At 35.9% G+C, this 26,462-nt stretch overlaps 2 protein-coding genes across 4 annotated transcripts; one reads left to right on the forward strand and one right to left on the reverse strand.

The window, feature by feature from the left end:
• The first annotated feature begins 919 nt into the window (after window positions 1-919).
• On the forward strand, window positions 920-3,329 carry LOC104891121 (uncharacterized). Of its 3 annotated transcripts, none has more exons than XM_048643206.2 (7): window positions 920-1,088; window positions 1,294-1,375; window positions 1,496-1,657; window positions 2,019-2,102; window positions 2,183-2,308; window positions 2,419-2,538; window positions 3,036-3,329. In XM_048643206.2, exons 2-7 carry the CDS (start codon window positions 1,300-1,302, stop codon window positions 3,101-3,103), a joined length of 636 nt encoding a protein of 211 aa, XP_048499163.1. In that variant the 5' UTR covers window positions 920-1,088; window positions 1,294-1,299; the 3' UTR covers window positions 3,104-3,329. The 3 variants fall into 3 exon arrangements, with proteins under 3 accessions (XP_048499163.1, XP_048499164.1, XP_010675072.1); XM_048643207.1 differs by lacking the exon at window positions 920-1,088 and adding an exon at window positions 1,115-1,133; XM_010676770.4 differs by lacking the exon at window positions 920-1,088 and having other exon boundaries at window positions 1,165-1,375.
• A 389-nt stretch (window positions 3,330-3,718) lies between these two features.
• On the reverse strand, window positions 3,719-5,593 carry LOC104891122 (probable ribose-5-phosphate isomerase 3, chloroplastic). Its single transcript, XM_048643205.2, has 2 exons — window positions 4,799-5,593; window positions 3,719-4,246 (listed from the first exon to the last, which is right to left on the reverse strand). The coding sequence occupies exons 1-2, from the start codon at window positions 5,429-5,431 to the stop codon at window positions 4,007-4,009; spliced, it is 873 nt and encodes a 290-aa protein (XP_048499162.1). The 5' UTR covers window positions 5,432-5,593; the 3' UTR covers window positions 3,719-4,006.
• Between the last annotated feature and the right edge of the window lie 20,869 nt (window positions 5,594-26,462).

Genomic DNA, 26,462 nt, shown 5'->3' on the forward strand with positions numbered 1-26,462 from the left:
TAGCTCATGTGGTAGAGCACTCCCCTCTGATCCTTGAGGTCAGGGGTTCGATCCTTACCCCCAGCATTATGTTGGGGTATTTTCTTAGCATGCTTTGCATGCTTTACCAGTCAATGTGCTGGTAGTTTCTACAAGGCTAGTAACCTTGGTAGGGGTTAGCCCTTGGGCTGACTTAATTTCCCAATCAAAAAAAAAAAAAAAAAAAAAGTTGTTACTCATGAAATTAATAAAAATTATTCATATGCTATAATTATAATCTTTTAGTTATTTTCTAGACTAAAACTATTAGCCATAAAACCGAAACTGAAAAACAAAAAGTCATAACTAATGTTAAAAAAAATATAATAACTAAATACCCAAATATCATAACTATTTATCAGAGAACAATAACTAATAGCCAGAATCACAACTATCAACCATAAAACCATAATTAAAGGCCGAGGCCCAGAATTGGAGGAAAAACAAACTCCGTTAGTATTAACGTGAGACAGTATTTTATAAGACTTTGCGTATTATGAAAAGCTAATACACTTAATTATAAAATTTATAAATAATAATATATATAATAATTGTAACGAATCCGGGGTATCGCCCGGGCCAAAATACTAGTTAACTTAAAAAAGACGGTAGAACAAGAAAAACCAGAAACGCAACAACGTCTGCGTTTCATGACTTCTCTCAAGAGGTAGGTATCACCTACAGTTTTTTTTTATTGGTTAATATTACCTACATTTGTCCAGTCCCCATTTTGCTGACTTCTCTATGATCAGGTCAATTAATTAATCAGAACATGTTGCTCAGGTTTAACAGCAACTCTTCAAAGAACCATTTTTCAATGTGCAGTAGTTTTTTTTTTCAATATGCAGTAGTTGCAAATAACAAAACTTGTTTACATAATTTTGTCAACAAAAAAGACGTTACTTTCTTCAGAATACCAAGGAAATTTCATTAACTAAGTAGCATGCAAGTCATATTATTAATAACAGACTAAAAAAGTTGGATGTGTTTGTGATAAATTTCAAACTACTAGAAGCACCTGCATCACCATTGACAAATTATTCAAAGTGAACACAGACGCAGAAAGCAAGGTCAGGAAATGAGGAAGGAGGAAAATTCTTACTATTATGCTTCTAGTAAGCTTTTTACATAACCTACCATAACGAAAACGATTTATGGTGTTAGTAAAAGCAGCCCTTCAAACACTATCCAACTCCCTTCCATTGTCCTATAAATATAACTCGTAATTTACCAACACATCAATTAATTCTAACTGGTATTCTCTCTCTTACACAGTAATCAATGGCTAACTATAGTCTCGTAGCATCCGCAGCTCTACTTTTAGTCTTACTTCCAATCACTGCTTTCGGAAATTCAGGTAAAACGATCGCCTCTCCTTACAGTGGACAGTAGGCCGAGCTTTATATCATTTACAAACTCAGCAAATCAAGAACTTAATTTTGCTGTCATGTTCTGTGATATTTTTTTATGGTAACAGAAAATTGCAGTCAGGTAACTTGTGGGAAAGGAACATGCAAATCAAATCCAGATAACATGCCACATGGTTTTGTATGTGAATGTGACTCTGGTTGGAGACGTACCCGTCTATCAGACAGCGAGGAACAACATCTGCAATTTCTTCCATGCATTATCCCAAATTGTAAGTTCCACTTCTTAAGAGGGTTCAGTTCATCTTTTACCTATGTGGCTATATCTACTCCGGGTACCTAATACCTATGCTTAACATGGGTATGTATCCAAGTGCCAACCTCCGCTTCTATTTCAAAATCTTTCACATGAAGTATCAAGTGTTCAAACTCCATACTTATGTCATAGTCTCGATCAAGGACCTGTAATGACTAATCAGTACTCAAAAAGATGTAAAGAGTAACATAATATTCTGCAGTCGGCGGCTTTCTTCTTAAACCTTTTTCATGTTGTCCTTTGTTGGTTTGGTGTTTGTTATGATTATGATATAACTGCTTGGAGTACAATTTGCTGATGATGAAAATCCTAAACAGGTTCTATAAACTACTCCTGTATGCCAGCTGCTCCTCCCCTGCCACCCATCCCAACGAACCCACATGACAATTCTATCTTTAATCGTAAGTACAGCATTTTTACGAAGTTAACATCAACATTCTAATTGATTGAAAGTTTCTCAACTGAAATTTTGGTATTCCAGCTTGCAATTGGGTCTACTGTGGCGAAGGAACATGCAGAAACTCGTCAGACTACATGCATATGTGTCAATGTCAACCAGGGGCCTATAATCTCTTCAACGCATCACACTTCCCATGTTACAGTGACTGTAAGTGACAAAACTAACCTCTTAGCTCTATGGGACAAGATGCAACTACTTGCTGTATGCAGTATATTGCAACGTCCTCAACTTAGATGTTCCGGTAATTGGTTTTGTAGGTGCCTTTGGATCTGACTGCTCCAAGCTAGGAATTAATGTTTCAAAGGGATCAGTTACACTGGGTCCTGGTTCAAGTCCAAGTCCAAGTTCCAGTCAGACTTCAAGAGGCGAAAACCATGGTGAGTTGAATATGAAATAATCAACCAACCGTTACGATATCTCTCCATCACTCTTGCATCTCCAAGTTATCTCAAGTGGTGTTTCTAGCCAAAAATTACCACCAAATTTGGCAAAAACAAGCTAAATAATCTCTGCATCCTTTACAATCTATCCACTTAATCAACTTTTGTTGTCATAAAACTTGTCTTCAAGATATCAGTGTAATATACTTGTAAGTCAGTATTACTAGTCAAAATTACATTCCTATGTAGGAAATTTAACGACATTCAATCGAGTAGAAAACTGAAAGAAAAAGAAACTCAGTCGCATCGAATGATAGAATGAAATCCTAATAAATTCAAAGTAACATAAATGATTTAGAGAGGACATCAATAAATTCAAATTAGAAAAAAAAGGCTCTTCTATGGTAGGCCATCAAATAAAGGGTCACCGCCTTGTTTTACTCCTCGAAGCATGAGTATATTGTCTGCCTTACGCTCCTGTTTCGTCCATGCAGGGATGCGATCATGGAAGCTCACCTGGATATTTATCACAATGATGTCTCTGGCTGCAACTTTGTGGTAGTGATGTTTCTCAACGACCACCACAGTTCAGACTGATTTCCGATTATGCTTCTAGTTTATATTGTTCATAGATTTATTACAACATACTTATTGGCTACTAGCCTAGTACTATTAGTACTAGTTCTATGGCCTATCTAATAATCGTATTATTATTGTTAGTGCTATTACCACCTTTTGTATGTCACTTTCGTTATAGATAATTTCCTTGTGATATTTTCATTTCAAAAGGCCCCTTCTGAGTTTTTTTAGTAGATTTGGACCTCTCCAAACCCAACCAAACACGAGATACATGGTAGTTGTTGACTCATATGCTTCTGATATCTGAAATTTTTCGATGTTGGGACATGGGTCACCTCTATGCTAGTCATCTCTCATTCCTAGAACATACCTACTGTCTGACAAGACAGGACCTCTGCATATCACCAATAAACTGACTTATAGAAGTTCTGTACCTCTAAATTGGATCACACATGCCATTATTGTTTGAAGACAAAAGAAATGCAAATAAAAGTAATTTCCCTCACGTAATATATTCAAAGGAAGTTGACAACGATCAAGCGAAAAGCATGTTTAAGGTCAGTATGAACAAAATGAGGTACATGAATGAATCAGATAATGCACGCTATGCAAAGTTGATGAATTTATTGCACCAAAGCATAATGTACACAATTCAATAAGCTATCTTCGTATCTCGCCATGGGTTCACATCTACACTTCACAACACAGTTAGCCAAAATCACAACAATAATCAGAATACAACAAAGGGCACAAAAATTTCAAACCAGAGCCAGATACCCATCTAAACATTAACAGGAAGTGAGAGAGAGCATATGCAAATGAAGAACAAGCACATACTGTGGGAGAAAGAGCTATTCCATACCCAGAATCCATCAACCAACAAAAATCACTTGGTCTTCACACTCACTCCGGTTTTCCCGGCAATAATGACCTCAGTAGCCATACCCAGGAACAAACCATGTTCCACTACGCCTTCCAAGGCTGAAATTTCCCTTCCTGCAGCTTCAGCATCCTTAATTGGTGTAGAGAAATATAAGTCCACAATGTAATTTGAGTTGTCAGTCACATATGGCTTGTCCCCTTCCATTCTCAACTTTGCATCAATATCAAGCTCCTTAAAGATCTCCTGCAACCAAGAAGAAAAAGGCATAAATATCAATAAGCCTGCATAACTACAAATTTCTAATGTTTGTTTCTAAACTTTCGATACTACGAATATTACTTCCTCAATTAATATACCAGAAATGCAATTGTTAGTTTGAAAAAACCAGTACAATATCAGTTTTGATGCCATTGTAGTAACTAACATGTGTACAACCTCAAAAAACACTACTATATTTTGCAATGAAGGTAGTTATAACACAACGAGTATGTCAAACAGATACGCCCTCACTCACCCAGCCCCAAACAGAAAAAAGGCACCACTTTTACATAGTAAAAATCGACCCAATTTGTTCAAACTTTCAATTAACTTAGAATGTTTCCAACTTCCAATCAACTCAAAACTTTCTCAACTTCGAGTAATACAATTTCAAAACAATCCTCAACCTACATTTGGTTTAAAGTGTGATATCACTTATTGCTAATTTGAAAATGAAACCATAGAAAAAATTCATCAACTAAGATCACTCACATACAACATTGCATTAAAGAAAAAAAGAAGAAGAAAGAAAGAAACCTGCAATCTCTTAAGATTGTACTTCCAGCAAAACTGAACAACTTCAACAGGCATAGCAAGACGACTACCACCCAAACCATCAACAAGTTTAGTATCATCAACAACAACAATAAACTTATCACTAGCAGCTTCAACCATCTTCTCTCTCAATAAAGCACCACCACGTCCCTTAACAAGATTAAGATCAGGATCAACTTCATCAGCTCCATCAATGGCGAGGTCAATACGAGGGTGATCATCGAGAACAGAGAGAGGAATACCAAGCGAAGCAGCCTGCTCTTGAGTGCGCTTAGAAGTCGGAATTCCGACGATGTTCGAGAGTTTACCGGATGATAGAAGCTCACCGATTCTTGCGACGGCGAATGCGGCGGTGCTTCCTGTTCCAAGGCCGAGAACCATGCCGGATTTGACGGAGTCGACAGCTTTTTCAGCGGCGAGTTTTTTGAGGTCGTCTTGAGTTAGGGTTGGGGTTGGAGTTGGGGAAGAGAGAGATTTGATGGTGGTGGAGAAAAAGGGTTTGTTGCGGAGGTTGGTGTAATGGCGGAAGTTGAGATTGAAGAGTTTGGTGGTGGTGTGACGGTTGAAGGTGGAAGAAGGAGTGGAAGGGAGGACAGAGAAAGTGGCGGAAGCCATTGAAGAGAAATGAGAGGTGGGTTGTTGAGGTTAGTTGTGTTTCTCTTATTGTCTATCTGAGATGATTTGAGGATTGGACTCTGATTTTGATTTCTGAATTTTACGAGAGATTATGGGGTGGGTGATGACTGATGAATGATGATGAGAAAGGGAAAGATTTGTGTCTTTTTCTTCAAATCTCGTTCTTGGTGGGGAAATTATTTGCAATTCTATAGTGCAGTGCTCCCGTGCATCCGGTAAATTTGTTCTATTGCCGATAAGTAAATGTTCTATTTCAACTAATGTTCATTTTAAGTATATTTTTCAGAAAAAAATATGTTCTAGTTTTCGTAAAAAATGTTCTAATTTCAATGAACAAATGTTCTATTTCAACAAAGGTTCGTTTTAAGCTTACTTTTCAGTAAAAAATTATGTTCTATATTTTGTGAATCTGTTTTATTTTCGATAAGAAAATGTTCAATTTTAAAAAATGTTCTTTTAAAACTTATTTTTCACCAAAAAATATGTTCTATTTTCACTAAAAATATGCTCTATATTTGATAAACATATATTCTATTTAAGTAATTGAATTCTAGTAATGTTCCACTTCAACCAAAAATGTTCATTTTCATATTTGGATTTTGGTAATGTTCCACTTCAACAGTAAAATGTTCTTTTTTATAAATGAATTTTTGTAATGTTCCATTTCAACAATAAAATGTTCTTTTTCATAAATGAATTTTTGTAATGTTCCATTTCAACAATAAAATGTTTGTTTTCGTAAAATGAATTTTGTAATGTTCCACTTCAACAGTAAATGTAACACCCCGATGATTCTCTCTTTCTAGAAAATACTTTTATAATAAACCTTAGAGAATTACCCAGGCATTATCGCCCGTGTGATAACGTTTCGGCTTACTCAGAATTTTGCAGCGGAAAACAACTTACTAAAAACAACTTTATTAAAACTTAAGAAATCAATAACAATATTTGAAACTAAAACACACCAACTTAATAACTAATGTCTGAAAACACATGTTCCTACGAAAGCAACTTAAATTGTCCTAGTAATACAATGAGTCTCTCCATTCCAGATTCCTAATGAGATGCATCTGCGAACCTGTAATGTCAATGCTTTCTCGACTCTGCTCAATAGGCAAAGCCATGATCACACACACAGACAAGCACGTAATCAGCAAAGCTGAGTACTACATATCAGACATAAATAATCCTAACATGATACTACAACAATAACATGCAGGGATAAATAATAGTGTAACATAAAATAATCTGCACACAACTTTACTGAACTAGACTCTAAATATTATTTCTTTCTTTAAATGGAATAGTTATTGGACGAGTTGACTTATCTAAAAATATGAAATACGGGAGCTACCACATATTCCAATAATGACCTGCGATATCGATGAACCTTTGAACTGAAAGAGGGATGGTGATCAATCCATTCCTAGAAAAGCCATGGGCTACCACCATGTACTCCAACCCTTAGTGTCCAACTCTAGACGTGCACCAGTCTAAAGTCTATAACTTATTCTCGCTTCACTTTACGTTAAATATATTTTATTACTTATGTTGACACAACAAACAAGCAACATATAACTAATACTCAAACAATCATAACAGAATCTCTTTTTATATTTGGATTAACAAGTGATCACAACTCATCAACCAAGACTCTTTGACCTCCTTTTTAACCTTTACCAACTTACTTGTTGAACCTAGCCAACAATAAACTTTACCTTTATATAGGTAGAACTTGTAACTTGCCAAATAAGGTCCACGGTCCTTATAAGATAATAAATAATACTCAAAGAATATGTGATTTGGTATGAGGATTTCAGTGCTGGTTGTTCATTTTGTGGTCTGGAAGATCATTCTATTGATGTTTGTTCACTTCTGCATGCTCCCAAGAAAGAAATAACAGTATCACTTTTGAAAAGCCCTAAACAAAAGCATCTTGTTGAGGTCCTTTCTCTGGCTAATAGACAAGCTAACCTTGCTACCAGGGCTGTGGAAGCCAATGTGGTGCAAGCGAAGCCTAAGTCAGTGTATAGGCATGCTAGAGCTTCTGCTCATTCAAAAGCTGGTGGTTTTCATTCTTCTGTTAACAATTTTGTTAAGAAAAAAGAGGTTGGAATTGGTATTAAAGAATCTGTCTCTATGAAAAGGTCATCTGTTATTCCCACTGCTCATGGTAAAGGGAAAGGTAAGGCTCTTGTTTATGCTTCAGCCCCTCATTATGGTGCTGTTAGTGACTCTGATGATGACACTGAAAGTATGGTTGTCCCTCCTATGTTACCTTCCTCTGGTGCTTTTCAAGCAGCCCTATTGGATGTATCCCCTCAGGATGTTGGTGAGGGTGTAGGCTGTGATTTTGCTCCATCTAATGGCACTGATATTGAGCTGTCTCCTATCCCACTGCAAGTGGTCTATCCAGGTGAGTTTTATCAAGGTAATCAATTTGGTCCTTTGGTTCAGTTGGCTGAGCAGCAATTTGGTGGTTACTCTATCTTTGAGTCTGATGTAAAATTGATACCATGATATTACATGATGATGATAAGATCTGTGAGGCTTTTCCTGTGCAACATGAGTCCTCTTTTCATTCTATTGACTCAGCTAGCTCAATTGTAAGGCATATCAGTGCTTTAGGTGTTGAGCAGGATCCTCCTATGGAACCCACCTCTCTCTCTAGCGCTGCTAAGAGGAAGAAAGGTAACAGTGAGGATGATTCTGCCTCATCAGGTCTGAAGAGGGCCAAATCTTGAATGTTTCATGATAGCTGGCTATTTGGTTTTGGGATGTCAGGTTTCAGAATTGTTTCTTAGTAGTTCTGGGTGCTTTAGTAGGGGCTGGTTGGATCAAAGAGCATTAGTGTTGCTCAGTTTTTTGTGGGTTGTTAATATTGTAGCTTTTATAATGCTATGGGAAACTTTTTCTCGACATCTTGCTAGAAGTATGTGGTTAAGGAGATCTAGTTTCTCATATTTTGTATCCCTCCCCAGGCTTGTGTTTGCTGACATCCATTGTAATTACTTTTGTTTTTTATGTATTTGGTGCTGGACTTTTCTAGTTATCAAGATTTCTTTTGTTAAGTTTGGGCAATTTGTCTTCTCTGATTTAAGCAACTTATGTATAACCCAAGTAGCTAGCTTAATGGCTACTGGTTTGCGTAAAGATCAAAGGCTCAGTAATGGATTTGATGCATTTTGTTTTAGTTTTTTATTCTACTATAACTCGTACAGTACTTTGATCTTAAAAATTGCTTTTGGTTTTTTGTCTTGCGGGTGGTCCAGCTATGTATTTTTGCTCATTTTCAAGTTAGTTAACTTTGTCTTTTGTAATTATTTGGAGTGTAGTAGTAATTCTGGTGATTTAAATACTGTTTATTTTTCAAGTAGTGGTAATATTCCTAGAATTATTTGTCGTAAGTTTCGTTTCTTATGGAGGAAGAAGACATTGGTGTGTAGTAGATTGTTTAGTTTTGGTATCCAGCAAGTTATTTTAGGTAATGTTTTGGGACGGGAGTTAAATTATTTATGAATATAAGCTTTTGGAACATAAGGGGTTGTAGAAGGCATCTTGCAATGGAAGAAGTTAAGGAATTTTGTTTTAATAATAAAGTACAAGTTATGATGTTGTGCGAAACTAAGGCCCAACTTCCCCCGGGGGAGGGATGTGTTAGAAGATGTGGGTTCCAACACTCCGATTATATTCCTTCGATGGGTTTGGCGGGTGGCATATGGCTTTTTTGGAAAGATAATGCTAGTAATCCGTTTACTCTCTCTGTAATTGCTAAAAATGATAGATTTATAGCCTGTAATATTAGTCTCTTAGCCATGGAATGCTCATTTGTGGCTGTTTTTATTTTTGCCCCTCCTAATTATGCGCTTAAACAAGATTTTTGGTCTGAGTTAATTGAGTATGTTAAGACACTAACTGACCCCTATATTATTTTGGGTGATTTTAATGAACTTAGTTCTCAGAATGACAAAAAAGGGGGAGCTGTATTCCAATTCTCGCGCTTATCTTTCATGAATATGTTGTTTAATTCCCTAGAATGTACTGAATTACCTTTCGAAGGTAGTAGTTTTACGTGGAGAAAAAAAATTAATGGTCCCAATAATATTTTGGAGAGATTAGATAAAGGTGTCGTTAGTATTGATTGGCTTTCTGCCTTTCCTGATGCAAAACTTTTTAATCATATTTTCTCATCGTCGGACCATTGTCAAGTGTCCCTAAAGTTCAAAGTTAGCGAATGTAGAAAAGCTCCCCCTTTTAAGTTTAATAAGTTGTGGACCACTCGTAAGGATTTTGATTGTCTTGTAAAGAAAACATGGTGTACGCAGTTTCAGGGCTCTTTTATGTATTGCCTTACCAAGAAATGTCGGCTTCTGAAGGAAAGCGCGAAAAATTGGTCTTCTACGAGATTTGGTAACATTTCTAGACAATTAAAGATTGTGGAAGCTAGATTAAAAATTATCCAGAATGACTTACTGTTTAATGAATCCTGCCCTCATCTTATTTCTCTTCAAGATAAATTTTTAATGAAACAAGCGAAATTACTTCACTTTCAAGATATTCACTGGAAGGTTATTGCCAAATCAAATCATATTAAATTAAGTGACGCGAATACCAAGTATTATCACTCATGTGCCACGATCAGAAGAAATAGGAACATTCTTAAGTCCATTAGTGATCCACAGGGGGTAGATTTTCTCACCCATTGAAAATTGAAGAATGTTTTACTGAAGCGTTTAAACATCGGTTTACGTCAAATGAAGTGTGGCTTTGATGCAAATGTAGATTTTGATCTTCTAACAGAAATAATTTCTGATGATGATAATGTATACCTATGTCGAGAAGTTACATATGAGGAAGTTAAAGAAGCTACCTTTGATTTAGCCCCTGATAAGGCTCCGGGTCCTGATGGCTATCCCCCTTTCTTTTTTCAAAAATATTGGTCCCTAGTTGGAAAGTCAGTTTTCCGAGCGATAAAGGCCTTTTTTCATTCAGGAAAAATTCTTAGAGAAATCAATCACACTTTCATTACGTTAATTCCCAAGATTGATAACCCTTCTAATCCTAATCATTTTAGACCTATTAGCTTGTGTTCGACCATCTATAAGATTATTGCAAAAATTTTAGCTAATAGATTAAAAGTAGTGTTGGGGAAAATTATTCACCCACTGCAAGGAGCTTTTGTGCCTGAACGCCTGATTCAAGACAATGTCCTTTTAGCTCATGAAGTTTTTCACTCCTTCAAAAATAAGAAAGGAGCTTCAGGATGGTTGGCTATTAAGCTGGATATGGAGAAGGCTTATGATAGGTTAGAGTGGAAATACTTTTTATCACTTTAGAAAAATTAGGGTTCTGTGCCCGATGGGTAGAATGGTTACGTCAGTGTATTACTACGGTCTCTTTCTCGGTTCTTGTCAATGGGATCCCAGGTGAAACTTTTGTTCCCCAGAGAGGAATTCGTCAAGGAGATCCGTTATCACCCTATATTTTTATTTTATGTGCGGAAATTTTGGCTAGGCAGCTGCAACAGGCCAGCTTGATGGGCTCTAGATCCCTAGGGGTTACTTTAGGACATTAGGTGTTAGAATTCCTTTTCTGACTTTTGCTGATGATACAATGATTTTGCTAAAGCTTCGGAGGAAAGTTGTATTACTATAAAAGCTATTCTTGACAAGTATTGTACTATGTCAGGACAATTAATTAATTTTCATAAATCTGCTTTTCTGTAATACCCCGTATTTTTAGTATTTATTTAAATAAATAAATATGTATTTTATATTTATTTTCTAAAATAAATATTTTAAGCAAAGGATATTTGAGTATATTTATTGGTTTAAATTATTTTGGCGGGAATATGGCGCCAAAATTGGATTTGTTAAACTTTTGGTTTAAATCCTAGTCAAAATTATTCAAAAAACCAAAAAAAAAAAAAAAAATTTTTTTTTTAGGCCATTATTTTTGACGGGATTGTGAAGTAAATGGGGGAGTTTTGTTTTCCAAATTTATGATGAAGGTTACAAATCTTGGTTTAATCTCCTAATTTATGGTGAAGGTTACAAACTCTTTAATTTTGAAAATTAAGTACTATCTATTCTACTCCTATAAATACCCCACACCTTACTTTAGCCATCTTTTCCACACAAAAACTTTGAAGAATCTATAATCTCTTACTTCAAAGTTCTTCTTTCTTCTCCATGTATTCTAGTTTTATATTTCTTATTCAAGTTTCAATTTTCTTTTGTTTAAGAAAAAATTTTCATATTTCTTACTCAAAAATATTATGCTCATGATAGATCATTCATGTTTAAATTCATGATTAAGTTCATGTGGTAGATTGCTTGTTGGTTGACTATGAGAAAGTCAAGTATAAGAATAAGTGAAGATACTAGTATTAGTTTGTGCAAGATCAAGGTACGTTATGTAGCTAGATCTTTTAAAATGTGGTTTATATGATAAAGTTGTTTATTGATTTTATTGGTTGGATTGGTTTAGAAATTTGGTTTAAAATGGTTACAATGTTTTATTATTCACTCTTGAAAGTGAAAAGAAGGAATGATATTATCAATCATTTTATATAGAAGTTTTGTTATCCTTTTTGGAAAAATTAAATTATTTTTACAAGGAAAGGTTGATTGGTTTTTATGAACTTTGAATGTTCAAAAAGTTGTTTATGAGGAAAGGAGGTTTATTCATGACTTACAAGTCATATTATTATTATTTCCGCTTGATTAATATCAAGAGATTCAAAGTCCACTTGTTGGCAATTATAGTTACCCCTTGATATAGCTCCGTGATGGGATGACTAGCTTGGGGGGTGTGCACACTTAGCAAAATAGAAGGGGAGATAAGAAGAGGAATTGTTTTCAGGATTATTTTTAATCCAAGTTGTTTGGAAAGAGTTTATTCTTAAAAAGGTTATTCTTGAATTAATATTCAAGTGTTTGGAAAGAGTTTGTTCTTAAAAGGTTGTTCTTGAATTATTATTCAAGTGTTTGGAAGAGTTTGTTCTTAAAATGTTATTCTTGAATTATTATTAAGTGTTTGAAAAAGTTTATTCTTAAAGAGTTATTCTTGAATTATTGGTGATGGAGTTTTCGAAATGAAAAATTGTTACGAACTAACAAATGTGTTACTTATCTAGTACATTTCGTACTCAGTTTTATACTGACGCGTATTTTCTTTTTCCTATTTGGCTTTGCCCTGTTTACCTTTTTGGTAAGCAGATTTGCAGGTGAATTTTGGATGTGCATGGGAGCATACTAGGAAGGGGATCTTCACCTAGATTAGAGTGTTTCATTTATTTTGAGTATTGAGACAATATTTACTTTTATTAATAAAGAAGTATTATTATTTTTGGTTAAAGTCTTCCGCTGCAAGTTATTTTGGTTAGTTAGTAGTTGGTTGCCGAAAGCGTGTTAGTCACGTGGAGGTAATACTCCTAAATTACTCAAATATTATTTATTAAATTATTTATTTAAAAGTGAGTAATTTGGGGGTGTTACATTTTCAATGTACGCAAAATGTGTCTGATAACGTTTCTGCTAATTTTGCCGAGATTCTTCAAATGGAAAAATCCTTCTCGCTGGGTAAGTATCTGGGGTGCCCCATTATTGACTCTAAAGTCACAAATGCTACCTTTGCTGATTTGCAAGAGAAAGTTAGTTCTCAATTAACTAAATGGAAAGCTAATTCTCTGTCTCAAGCAGGGCGGACTATTCTAGTTCAGTCCAATCTTGCTACAAAAGCTAATTATCAAATGCAAAGTTTCTCTCTCCCCCCAGCTATTCTTTCCTCCCTTGATAAGTGCTATCGGAATTTCTTTTGGAATAAAGATAGTGATGCTAAATCCCCTAACCTGATTGGTTGGGATAAGATCTGTAGCCCAAAAAAATTTGGTGGTTTAGGGCTTCGAAAAGCTAAGGTCAACAATAATGCGCTTCAATTTAAATTGTTATGGAAGATTTTGGAGTCTCCGGATAATTTGTGGGTCCAATTAGTTACTCGTAAATATCTTAAGAATGTTGACCTTTTTAATTATAAAGTTAAGGCTAATGTTTCTTGGCAATGGAGAAGGTTAGTGAGTCTTCGTAACACTTTTAAGAAGGGTCTCCGGTGGATTGTGGGTAATGGCGAGCAGATTTCCTTTTGGTTTGATAATTGGATCTTTAGTACTGCTCTGGAAGAAAACTGCCCAGTTCCCAGGGGGTCGGAGGCCCTAAAAGTTAGTTTTTTTATTAATCAGGATGGTCATTGGAATGTGTCTTTACTTAGGCAGTATGTTCCGGTTGAAATTTCCACTTTGATTGCGAACTATTTTTTACCAAGTAATTCGTGTCAGGATAAAAGGATTTGGGGGCTTACTCCGGATGGTATCTATTCAGTAAAGTCAGGGGTGGAGCTTCTTCAAGGGTTTAATCAGCAGTTAGTTGCCCCATCACCTTTTGGGTGGATTTGGAAGCTGTCTATCCCACCAAAAATTAAGTTCTTTTTATGGAAATTATGTCATAATGGGATTCCTACTAAGAAAAGGTTAGAGTTAAGTCATGTTTTTCTTCCTCTGGAATGTGTGTTTTGTAATTTTCACTCGGAAGACATTGATCATCCTTTTTCTAAGTGCCCTTTTACCCAGGATGTTTTTTTGGACCTCCATCAGCAGTTAAATTGGCCTATCCCGCCGGAAATTGAGGATGGTGTTTCTTTTAACAATTTCTTATTAAATCTTAAATCCTTGTTTTCAAGGTTTCAAGTGGAATGTATGGTTATAGGGTGGTGGTTTGTTTGGTTTGCGCGTAATGGGGTCATTTTCAGGCAGGATTCGACTTCTCCTATTAAGGTTAGTTCGATGGTTAAAGCTTTTGTGAGTAATCTTAAGATTGTGGGGGCGGTTGTTGCGGGAGTGGACTCTGTGATTTCTCCTGCTGTTGCTCAGAATATTAAGGTGGTGGCTCGGAATAATGTCTTCTGGTCCCCTCCTCCGGTGGAATTTTTTAAAGTCAATTTTGATGGTTCTAAGTTGGCTAATGGGCAAGCGGCTTTTGGTTTCGTTATTCGAGATGCTGAAGGTGTTGTTAAGCTGTGTGGGGCTGGGGCTATGGACAGTTCGGTCTCCATCTTAGAAGCTGAGGCTAGGGGTCTTCGGGAAGGTGTTAGAGGGGCTAAGTCTATGGGTATTGGCAAGTTGATTATTGAGGGTGATAATTTGGCAGTTATTAATGCTGTTAATCTAGTATGGAAGATTCCTTGGAAGATTCATTCATCTATTTTGGACACAATCCAAGAGCTGGGTCACTTTGCGGAAGTGCAGATTTATCATGTCTTTAGAGAAGCTAATGCGGCTGCAGACTGGATGGCGCATAGGGGTCATTCTTCCCCTACCACTACTTACTGGTTTGATGTTCCTGTTTTACCTTTTACTGTAATCATCCGAAAGGATGCTTTAGGGTGGCCCAAATCCTGGGATCCTCCCTAGTTTTTTCTTTCCTTTTAAAAAAAAAAAAAAACATGTAAGACATGATTCACTTTAATTTATATTAATCCACTCACGAATTAATAAATAAACTTGACTTATCCTGCTTGCATCAACCTTCCATACAAACATTTATAATCATGATCACTTCTAGCTCACATGTAGCACACATGCATATAACATGTAAAAATAATTCCTGTAATCATATATATGAACAAATAGAGTCCTATACATGATACTAATAAATAAAATACTCTTAGAGCATGCTTCTAAATCACATAGCACGTAGACGATGTACGTACCTTTTATACAATCGGTAGGCCACTTTTACTCGCTAAAAGTCTCCTACAACGAAATCTCCGCCTAGAAAATAAAGTAATGAAAATAATATCTCGAACTAAAAATTACAGCAACTTTAAAATGATCAAAATCCCCTTTAACATGTTTTAAAATCGTTTTTACGTAACAAACTTTCGTTATTTTTAATCCCTAGTATAGTACAACTATTCTAGTGATTAAAATCTTTAAAACTCTCTAAAATACTTATTTTCTGAAATTACACACTTATAATATTTAATAAATCTTCTGAAAATAATTCATAATATAATATATATATATATATATATTACAACAATAATCTCATGATTTATACTTATATATATAGTTTCTAGTAATTAAAAACCCTAAAAACTATAAATTTCATGATAAAAACTAAAATAAACTTAACATAATAAATCTGAAATTTATTATATAATATCATGATACCGAAATATATTGCAATAAAACAGAAATTTAATTCAAAACATGTAATAATAATAAAATAACATAAAAACTAGTACTTTAATGGAATCTTAGAGAGGAAGAAAGAAAACAACCACAACAATGGGGGAAAAGGGGCGCCGGACAGAGGGCAGCAGAGGACCGGCGGCAGCAATATTTTGGCTCTTGAAAAGATTTGTGACGTTTCTTGTTGAACAAGAAACGTTACTTGAAGAAGAAGAAACGAACTTTTGAGAGAGAAACGAAGAAACGACGCCCAAGGAGGGAGAGAGAATGCCGAGTAGAGAGAGAGAAACACGTGAGAAGAGAAGGAAAATAAAGTGTAGGGTAAAATATTTGGGTTTTTAGGATATTTATATAAGGCTTTTACTTTGGGCTTAGGAAAAGAGATTTTAATTAATGAAACTTGATGACTAATAAGATGGGCTATTAAACTTTAGTCATCAAATATCTTTCCCTTTTTATCACTTTTGGGCTTTCGATTCCATTAACTCCTTTTCAATATACTTTTAATATTAAAACTCTTATTAAACATGCTTAATTAAAATATTTCAAATTTTATTAAGCTATGAAAAATAATTTTCAGTTGACTTTTAAAATAGTCACCCTTTTTAAAAAATCAAATCATTTTCCAAACTCATTTGGATTTAAATATAACTACATAAATACTTTAATATATTTATGAAAATTCTTTAAAATTGTGGGGGATTACAGTCCCCCTTAAAAGAAGTTTCGTCCCGAAACTTAACACAAAACCTCGTACTTTCAAAAGTTTGAACTCACATTTCGAAAATTTTGAAACAAGGTAGTGCCTCTTGTGCACTTTCCCATTTTTAAAACACTTGTGTTACTTATGAACACTTTTTCTTATGCGGAGACTCTACTTCTTTTGCACTAACATGTGCAAATTGCCCGACATAGGCATACATATGCATGAAAATCTCATAAAAATAGACAAAAGCGCGAAATTTATCGCATTCTACCCCCTTAAAGAAAACGAGTTACGCCCTCGTAACTCACCTCAAGGAATAGGTCTGGATACTTTTTCTTCATATCTCTTCGGCTTCCCACGTTGCCTCTTCTGACTCGTGGTTAGACCAAAGAACTTTGACAATATGAACATCCTTGTTGCGCGTACTACGCACTTTCCTGTCGAGAATCTTGACAGGTCTTTCCTCATATGTGAGGCTACTATCTATCTGAACTCTTTCAGGCTCTAACACATGACGCTCATCAGGGATATAGCGCTTAAGTTGGGAGATGTGGAATACATCATGCATCTTTTCAAACTCCATTGGCAATGCCAATCTATAAGCTACTTTCCCAATGCTCCAAAATCTCATATGGGCCTACATATTTAGCACTTAGCTTGCCCTTTTTCCCAAATCTCATAACGCCTTTAGTGGGTGATACTTTCAAGAATACTTTATCACCTACAGCAAACTCATCTTCGCGCGTTTTAATCTGCATAACTTCTGCCTATCTTGCGCAGCTTGAATTCGAGCCTGAATAATCTGACATTCTTGACGGTCTCCTCAATAAATTCAGTCCCCAAACTATATTTTCACTAAAGTCATTCCAGCAAATGGGACTTCTACATTTCCGTCCATATAATGCCTCAAATGGTGCCATCTTTATACTCGCATGGTAACTATTGTTGTAAGAAAACTCAATCAAATCTAATTGGTCCTCCCAACTTCCTTGAAAATCATGCACAAGCTCTCAACATATCCTCCATAGTCTGATTAGTCCTCTCAGTCTGACCATCGGTCGCAGGGTGAAAGGCGTACTCATTTTCAATGTTGTCCCAAGGTTTAATTGGACCTTTTTCCAGAATTGATAGAAATCTAGAGTCACGTCCAGATAATAAGTCCTTTGGAACTCCATGCAATCTCACTACATGCTTATATAGGTCTTAGCGAGTTGCTTCTTTTTCCATGTCTCCTTAATAGGTATGAATACGGCGGACTTGGTCAGTCTATCCACAATAACCCAAATGGTATCATTTCCACTCCTCGTCTTGGGTAAGGCAGTCACAAAGTCCATAGAAATGAATCCCACTTCCATCCAGGGACCTCTAACGATTGAACCTTCCCCATGGGTCTCTTATGGTCTATTTTCACCTTATGACAGGTTAGCACTTAGACACTATTCAGCTACCTCTCGCTTCATGTTCGGCCACCAATATATACCTTAAGGTCTTTATACAACTTGTCACCCCAGGGTGCACAGAATATGGAGTATTATGCCCCTCGTCCATAAGACGTCTCTTAAGGTCATTGCACTTCTGTGGTACAACCACCTCCTTTAAACCTTAGACTCCCATCATCATGAATCTTGAAGTCTACTTCCTTTCCTTGCTTCATTTTCTCCTTGATCTTGTCTAGGTGCTCATCCCCACTTGACCCTCAATAATCTCGTCGAAAACTGACACTCCCAAAGAAAGATTACTAAGTCTAGCCTCACTTTCCCCAGGATTTAAAATTTCAGATTCAACCTTTGCATATCTCTACACAACTCCTCAGGGACTATCAAAGTACTCAAACTATGACTCGATTTCCTACTCAAGGCGTCAGCCACCACATTGGCTTTCCCCTCATGATACTGGATGTCTAAATCGTAATCCTTAATCAACTCCAACCATCTTCTCTGCCTCATATTCAAGTCTTTTTGAGTAAATATGTACTTCAAACCTTATGATCTGTAAATATCTTACAAGTTGCTCCATAAAGATAATGTCTCCAAATTTTCAATGCAAACACTATGGCAGCTAACTCTAGATCATGGGTAGGGTAATTAGCCTCATAAGGTTTCAATTGACGCGATGCATACGCAATTACCTTACCATTCTGTTGCAACACACAACCCAAACCATTTTTTGAAGCATCACTATATACCTCAAATCCTTCATTCCCATCAGGTAGGGTTAAGACAGGTGCAGTGGTTAACCGATCCTTCAAGATACTCAAACTTGGACTCCTTTTTCATTAAATTGCTCATGGGTCTTGCTATTTTTGATAAATCTCGCACGAATCTCCTATAATAGCCAGCTAAACCCAAGAAACTCCTAATGTCTGACACACTCTTTGGAGTTGGCCACTCACTCACAACTTGAATCTTAGCAGGATCTACTGAGACTCCTTCCTTAGACAAAAAATGACCCAAAAATGCTACTTTCTCCAAACGAAACTCACACTTAGAGAATTTGGCATATAGCTGGTTCTTTCTCAAAGTCTCCAAAATAACCATTAAATGTTCATCATGCTCAGTTTCATTCCACGAATATATCAAAATGTTATCAATGAAAACCACTACGAACTTATCCAAAAACTCATGAAAGATCCTATTCATCAAGTCCATAAATATAGCAGGAGCATTGGTTAACCCAAATGGCATTACAGTGAACTCGTAGTGACCATAACGCGTTCTAAAGGCGGTCTTAGGCACATCCTTATCGGCTACCCTCAATTGATGATACCCAGAACGTAAGTCAATCTTTGAGAACACACTCGCTCCATTCAGTTGATCGAATAGGTCATCTATTCTAGGCAAAGGGTACTTGTTCTTGATGGTAACATTGTTCAACTCCCTATAGTCGATACATAACCTCATACTCCCATCCTTTTTCTTCACGAACAATACAGGAGCTCCCCAAGGCGATGCACTAGGCCTGATATAACCCTTATCCAAAAGTTCTTGCAATTGCGTCTTTAACTCACTCATCTCAGGAGGTGCCATTCTATAAGGTGCCTTAGATATAGGTGCAGTTCTAGGAACTAAGTCTATGGTAAACTCTTGGGCTGTTCAGAGTGCGGTCTGGACCGCACCAAACCGCAACCCAAACCGCTTTTTTGCGGGTTGGGTTGGGTTGCGGTTTCAAAATTGCGGTTTGGGCTACGATTTCAAGCAAACCGCGGTTTGCGGTTTGGGTTGGGTTTAAATTTTTGTAAACCGCAACCGCACCGCAAACCGCATTTTTATATTATATAATTTTTTTTTATCTATTTTGATTTTTTTAAAAAAATACACTTGTTGACACTTGAGTACTTTGACAATACTATACGCTTTTAGGTTAGGTTAATGGTTTCTTTGGCTCTTCACAAATCGCAGTTCGCACTTCCCAGTCATCAACTCATCATTCTTCACTCATCAGCATTCTGCTGCTCATTCTCATCAACTCACTACTGCTCCTCTAAATTTAATCAATCGCAGTTTCCATGGCTTCTTTCTCCTTTTTTTATTTTTCTTTTTGCAATCATCTTAGAAATATAAAATAAGTCAACTTCAAATTTTTTTTTAATATTATATTACAAAATTAATGTCGCAGAAAAAAAATGGTTAAACCGCAAACCAAACCGCACCAAACCGTTTTGCGCGGTTTGGATTGGGTTGGTTTGGGCAAAAGTGCGGTGCGGTTTGGGTTGGAAAAATCCCAAACCGTATATTTGCGGTTTGGGTTAGGTTACGTCCCAAACAGCACCAACCCAAACCGCGAACACCCCTTGTAAACTCAACAGCTCTTGCAGGCGGCATACCCGAAATCTCACTCGGAAATACATCCATAAACTTGTTCACTATTGGGACATCCTCAAGTTTTAGTTCAGCTTCCTTACTAACATCCTGCACGCTATGGAAGAATAGCTCACACCCCTTCCTCATCAACTTCTGCACTTGCATAGCTGAGATAACTCCAAACTTCTTGGGTTCCCCAAATCATCTATATGCGGTCAATTTTCCCGAAGGGTTTCTCAACACTACCTTTTGAACTTCGCAATCAATGCTGGCCTTGTAAAGACTCAACCAGTTCATCCCAAGAATCACATCTAGGTCTCCTAAGTTAAACTCAATTAAGTCGGATGGAAAGACACTCCCTCCTATCTTCAAAGGCAGGTTTTTGAACAACTTAGTACACTTTATGACTTCTCCAGTAGGAATACTAATAGACAAGTCAATTGATTCATATACTACTAACCCCAGACTCTTTAGGACAGAAGACGAAATAAAAGAATAAGTCGCCCCCGAATCAAATAACGTTTTAACAATGACTGAATTAATAGAGAAATTACCAGTAACCACATCAGCAGACCTCTCAGCTTCGTTACGACTCATCACGAACATCTTTCCTACAGGTTTATTCTGGTTAGGATTCTCACTCGCAGGCTTATAGTTTCCCTGATTACTCTGCTGACCTCCAGGCTTAGGACCTTGGTTCCCTGATTGGTTGGATCCTGATCTAACCTGGTTATTATTTTCTTGATTCTTCAGATCCTTACCGTGCTTGGATAAGCACTCATACTCCCTATGACCCTTCTTCTGGCAATAATTACATGTCACTAACTCTCCCTTGCAGTCTTTCCCAGGATGATTTTTGTCACAAAACTTGCAATGATGCACTCTCTCAGGCTTCCCTTTGCGACTATCCTGGTTATTCCTCCCTTGGAAATTCCCATTACCATTCCGATTTTTCTTAAAATTCCCTTGGTTTCCTTCAGTACTAACCTCTTTTCTCTTTTTGCCTATTACCACATTCCTCTTATCTCTCCTTGTTTGCAACCCATATATATGTGAAGCTCTCCCATACACCACATCTAAAGATGTAAAGGTTTCACCCCCTAATCCCAACTGGATTTCATCAGTCAACCCTTGTTCGAACCTCTGAGCCTTAAGCTCCTCAGTAGCTACCACCTCAGGTGCAAACCTAGACAGGGTTATGAATTTACTATAATATTCAGAATTAATCATACTACCCATTCTAAGGTTGATGAACTCTTGAGCTTTCTGTTTCCTCATGAAGCAGGGTAAAATTTTCCCTCAGAAAACACAAAGGCTTCCCAATTGAATCCCTCAGCAGCACTCAATCTAGCCCATTTTCTCTCACCACAAGGTCAGCCTCATCCTTCAATATAAAACTGACCTACTCTCATATTAGCAAGGGCAATTTACTACTCAATAATTTCAAATTCCCTAATCCAGTTCTCTAGAAGGTAGGGTCAGATTGTCCCTTAAAGTAAGGTGGTTTACTTTGGCCAGTCTTTCGAACATCTCTCCAGCAGTCTCTGGACGTTCGCCTTGTCCTGATTCAGTTTTTCCGCAAGAGGCGAATAGCATCAGCTAGTTGGTATTGTTAGCATTCTACTCGGGACCTGAAAGTAATATAACTCTACTCAGGTTCCAGAAAACTTACATAGTCATCTAATAAGGCAACATTTAATTTGATCATTAAAGATCGCATCAACAAACAATTCCACTAAGTTTCAACATGAAGTGTTCTCTAATGTGTTCACGTAAATATATTCATATCAACTGAAATGAATTGAGCAAGAAAAATATGATACATAATGAAAATAAAATAAAAACAAATGTTCCCATCACGTGCCCAAAATAAATTCTTACTCCCTCCAATAAAATAAATAATATCTTTATTCTTCCATAGAAGGGAAAAAAATGTGAAATAAAAAAAACACATATGTATCTATATTTTTCCTAAAATGATAACTCTATAAAACACCTTTTCTTGTTGGACACATCCAACATTATTCTTATAACTTTATCTTATGTTATTGTATATAATAAAAAATATATATATAGTATATATATAACTATGGCACTACATTGCCATCTTTATCCTTAGTCTCTTATATTTTCTTCAGGTATGAAGTTTCATCACTAGCTTCATCTCTTCTTCGATCCTCATATAATCAATGAATTCTTCCTGGATCTTAGATCTTCTAATAGGTTGGTGTCTTCGTCCTCTTCAGGTTAGATTCATACCTGAACAGGCATGATAGATATCCTCCCTAGTGGTACCTCTAGCATGGTCCATTTCTATGATGACTTCATCATCCCTAGCAAATTCTTTCCTCAAAATACGACGCATCGTCCAATGCAGGTCTTCATACTCTCTATGGTCAATAGGTGCATGAAAGTCGTCGGCTTCATCGTCGGTCAGAACGATGGGGTTAAAATAATTTCCTAGATTAGCAGCCATATTCGTAGAGTTACAACACAATAAACCAGAAGGTTTAGCATTCTCTCTAACGCGTTCCCACAATAAAAGGGGTTAAACAAAACAAAGGCATGTAAATATACACTTTGCAGGCAAGAATTATAAACAGTTAGCAGGGAAGAAAAAAAATATTCATGCATCATTAGCAGGGAAGTATAATAATAATGCACTTAATTGCAGGGAATAATAATGCACTTATTTGCAGGGAAGAAAATAATAATGATGCTGAACTAACTTTTTAATGCAGGCATATAATATTTCTATCCTATATGCCCTTCTTATACTACCCACTCTCACAATGCAGTAATATAAACCTTAAAGGCATGAAATATAATGCAGACACTTTTATAGGTACTATTACTTAAGTGCCTGAAAAAAAAAATCGAGTAAAAGAAAATTTTCTGACCCAAGGACACTCGAAAAAAAAAATTCCACTCGAAAAGGAAAAATTTCGGACTTAATATATTCGAAAAAAAAAATTTGAACACTTGCATTTCCCGAAAAAAAAAATTTTCGAACCCTCAAATTTCCAGAAAAAAAAAATTTTCGGTTACTGAAAAAAAAATTCTGGTTCTAAAAAAAATATTTTATGTCCAACTTTTGAAATGAAAACGTAGGAGCAATACTAAGGTTTCCTTCAAATAACTAATAAGCTAGGTAACTTAGTAAGCTAAAATCACTTAGTAAGCTAGTTAGTTAGGCGCCTATAAGTCTTAAACTAACCTAAAGCTCCCAGATACCACTTTGTAACACCCCGATAATTCTCTCTTTCTTGGAAAAAATACTTTTATAATAAACCTTAGAGAATTACCCAGGCATTATCGCCCGTGTGATAACGTTTCGGTTTACTCAGAATTTTGCAGCGGAAAACAACTTACTAAAAACAACTTTATTAAAACTTATGAAATCAATAACAATATTTGAAACTAAAACACACCAACTTAAAACTAATGTCTGAAAATACATGTTCCTACGAAAGCAACTTAAATTGTCCTAGTAATACAATGAGTCTCTCCATTCCAGATTCCCAATGAGATGCATCTGCGAACCTGTAATGTCAATGCTTTCTCGACTCTGCTCACCCGAAGGATCATTATCACAGGATCAATAGGCAAAGCCATGATCACACACACAGACAAGCACGTAATCAGCAAAGCTGAGTACTACATATCAGACATAAATAATCCTAAACATGATACTACAAAATAACATGCAGGATAAATAATATAACATAAAATAATCTGCAGACAACTTTACTGAACTAGACTCTAAATATTATTTCTTTCTTTAAATGGAATAGTTATTGGACGAGTTGACTTATCTAAAAATATGAAATACGGGAGCTACCACATATTCCAAAAATGACCTGCGATATCGAGGAACCTTTGAACTGAAAGAGGGATGGTGATCAATCCATTCCTAGAAAAGCCATGGGCTACCACCATGTACTCCAACCCTTAGTGTCCAACTCTAGACGTGACCAGTCTAAAGTCTATAACTTATTCTCGTTTCACTTTACGTTAAATATATTTTATTACTTTGTTGACACAACAAAAAGCAACACATAACTAATACTCAAACAATCATAACAGAATCTTTTTTATCTTTGGATTAACAAGTGATCACAACTCATCAACCAAGACTCTTTAACTCCTTTTTAACCTTTACCAACTTACTTGTTGAACCTAGCCAACAATAAACTTTACCTTTATATAGGTAGAACTTGTAACTTACCAAATAAGGTCCACGGTCCTTATAAGATAATAAATAATACTCAAAGAATACATGTAAGACATGATTCACTTTAATTTATATTAATCACTCACGAATTAATAAATAAACTTGACTTATCCTGCTTGCATCAACTTCCATACAAACATTTATATCATAATCACTTCTAGTCACATGTAGCACACAGGCATATAACATGTAAAATAATTCCAGTAATCATATATATGAACAAATAGAGTCCTATACATGATACTAATAAATAAAATACTCTTAGAGCATGCTTCTAAATCACATAGCACGTAGACGATGTACGTACCTTGTAATACCAATCGGTAGGCCACTTTTACTCGCTAAAAGTCTCCTACAACGAAATCTCCGCCTAGAAAATAAAGTAATGAAAATGAATATCTCGAACTAAAAATTACAGCAACTTTAAAACGATCAAAACCCCCTTAAACGTGTTTTAAAATCGTTTTTACGTAACAAACTTTCGTTATTTTTAATCCCTAGTATAGCAAAAGCATTTTTTTAGGAGAAATTCGAAAATTATTTATAATGATATAAAATATCTTATATACATAAATTATACATATTAAGTACAAACATACATAAAAAAATAAACAGTTTCTTCACTAAATGTGCATCTCTTCTTCCTCATAGCCTTGCCGGATTATACCCTATCTACTGATGCGTGCATGGATGACCCCACCAAGCTATCTTTAAATTCTTTCTTAGGTCGTTACATGGTTTTATTTTACTCCTAAAGTAGAGGTTTTACATGTAACTAAAAATATGTTTTTATTTAAAGTTCAGTTGTAATAAGGTCCGAAAATGTTAGATTGTTTCGGTTCATTAAAGTCCTAGCTGTCATAAGTTGTAATTTAGGAAAGTTTCCTTAAGTATGAAATGTAAAGTGGTGTGCAAGAGGAACTCTTGTAGCCGTGTGATTCGGTTGTATTTAAGGAAATTTGCTATCTTTCCTTAAACTTTTGTTTCCTTAAGTTCTAGCTAGATTATTATAAGCTAAATTTAAGGGAGAAAACTTTCCTTATTTATTACTAGAGGGTCGTGGGTTTTGATGTACTTGGGGAGCAAGGTTTTCTTGCTTATTCTCCTATAAATAAAGGCACCTTACCTTGTAAAGGTTGGATGATGATTAAGTTTAACCTATTCCTTGTGAATTAAAGTTTTCGGAGTGAATCCAAAGTCTAAGCAGCGAATGCAAACCCTAGTTATTGTTAATCCTTGTTTAGGAATTAATAACTCCATATTCATTGTTACTAATCAAGTTTAGAGTAATTTGAACTTGTCATATTCAAACTACACCATCATAAACACTAAAAGAATCCAACTTTCAATCAAGAGTCTAGAATAGCCTTCCAAAATCATATCAAATTGGTGTGGCTGCTGGGATAAAACAAAAGGAAGGTTATACATCCTTAAACATGCCGGAAGACATGGATGTGAATAAAGCCCTAACAAAACAACTCGCGGATCTCATGGAGATGCAAACTGTTACAAATGCAAACATGCTTAGATTGAAGCGTGACATGCATGAATTGAGAAGCACTCGACCTACTACTTCTAATTCTAGTGTGAATAACCGAAGGACAGAAGAGGAATTGGAACTTTCAGACCAACCATTCTTTAATGGTGATGAGGATGCGGAAACATACTTGGGTTGGGAAAGGAGAATGGAACGTTTGTTTAAACACAAACAACTTGAGGATCACACACGTTTTTCCTATGCCACGCTTAAGCTTACAAGGTATGCTTCTCTTTGGTTTGAATCACTTCAATCTAGGCGTGAAACAAAAGGTAAACGACCACTTGAAACTTGGACCGAATTGAAAGCTAAATTAAAGAAACGATTTGTGCCAAAAACACATAAACAAGACTATATATGGTCTAGTGGCCAAACTCTTTATAATCAATACGATTCTTTGTTCTTATATTCTCACTAGTATTAAGTCCATTATTTCTAGAATATTTTGATTTCCAGAATTGCACATATATCTAGCTTAACACCA

This window comes from Beta vulgaris, chromosome 4 (assembly GCF_026745355.1).
Source record: "Beta vulgaris subsp. vulgaris cultivar EL10 chromosome 4, EL10.2, whole genome shotgun sequence".
Taxonomy (NCBI): Eukaryota; Viridiplantae; Streptophyta; class Magnoliopsida; order Caryophyllales; family Amaranthaceae; genus Beta; species Beta vulgaris.

What these genes read in the sequence shown, in the direction of transcription:
- LOC104891121 (XM_048643206.2), top strand. Translation starts at nt 1,300, where the DNA reads ATGGCTAACTATAGTCTCGTAGCATCCGCAGCTCTACTTTTAGTCTTA. An exon ending in TCCATGCATTATCCCAAATT is followed by an intron (nt 1,658 to 2,018) that starts GTAAGTTCCACT and finishes AATCCTAAACAG; the next exon opens with GTTCTATAAACTACTCCTGT. An exon ending in CTTCCCATGTTACAGTGACT is followed by an intron (nt 2,309 to 2,418) that starts GTAAGTGACAAA and finishes TTGGTTTTGTAG; the next exon opens with GTGCCTTTGGATCTGACTGC.
- LOC104891122 (XM_048643205.2), bottom strand. Translation starts at nt 5,431, where the DNA reads ATGGCTTCCGCCACTTTCTCTGTCCTCCCTTCCACTCCTTCTTCCACC. An exon ending in ACAATCTTAAGAGATTGCAG is followed by an intron (nt 4,247 to 4,798) that starts GTTTCTTTCTTT and finishes TCTTGGTTGCAG; the next exon opens with GAGATCTTTAAGGAGCTTGA.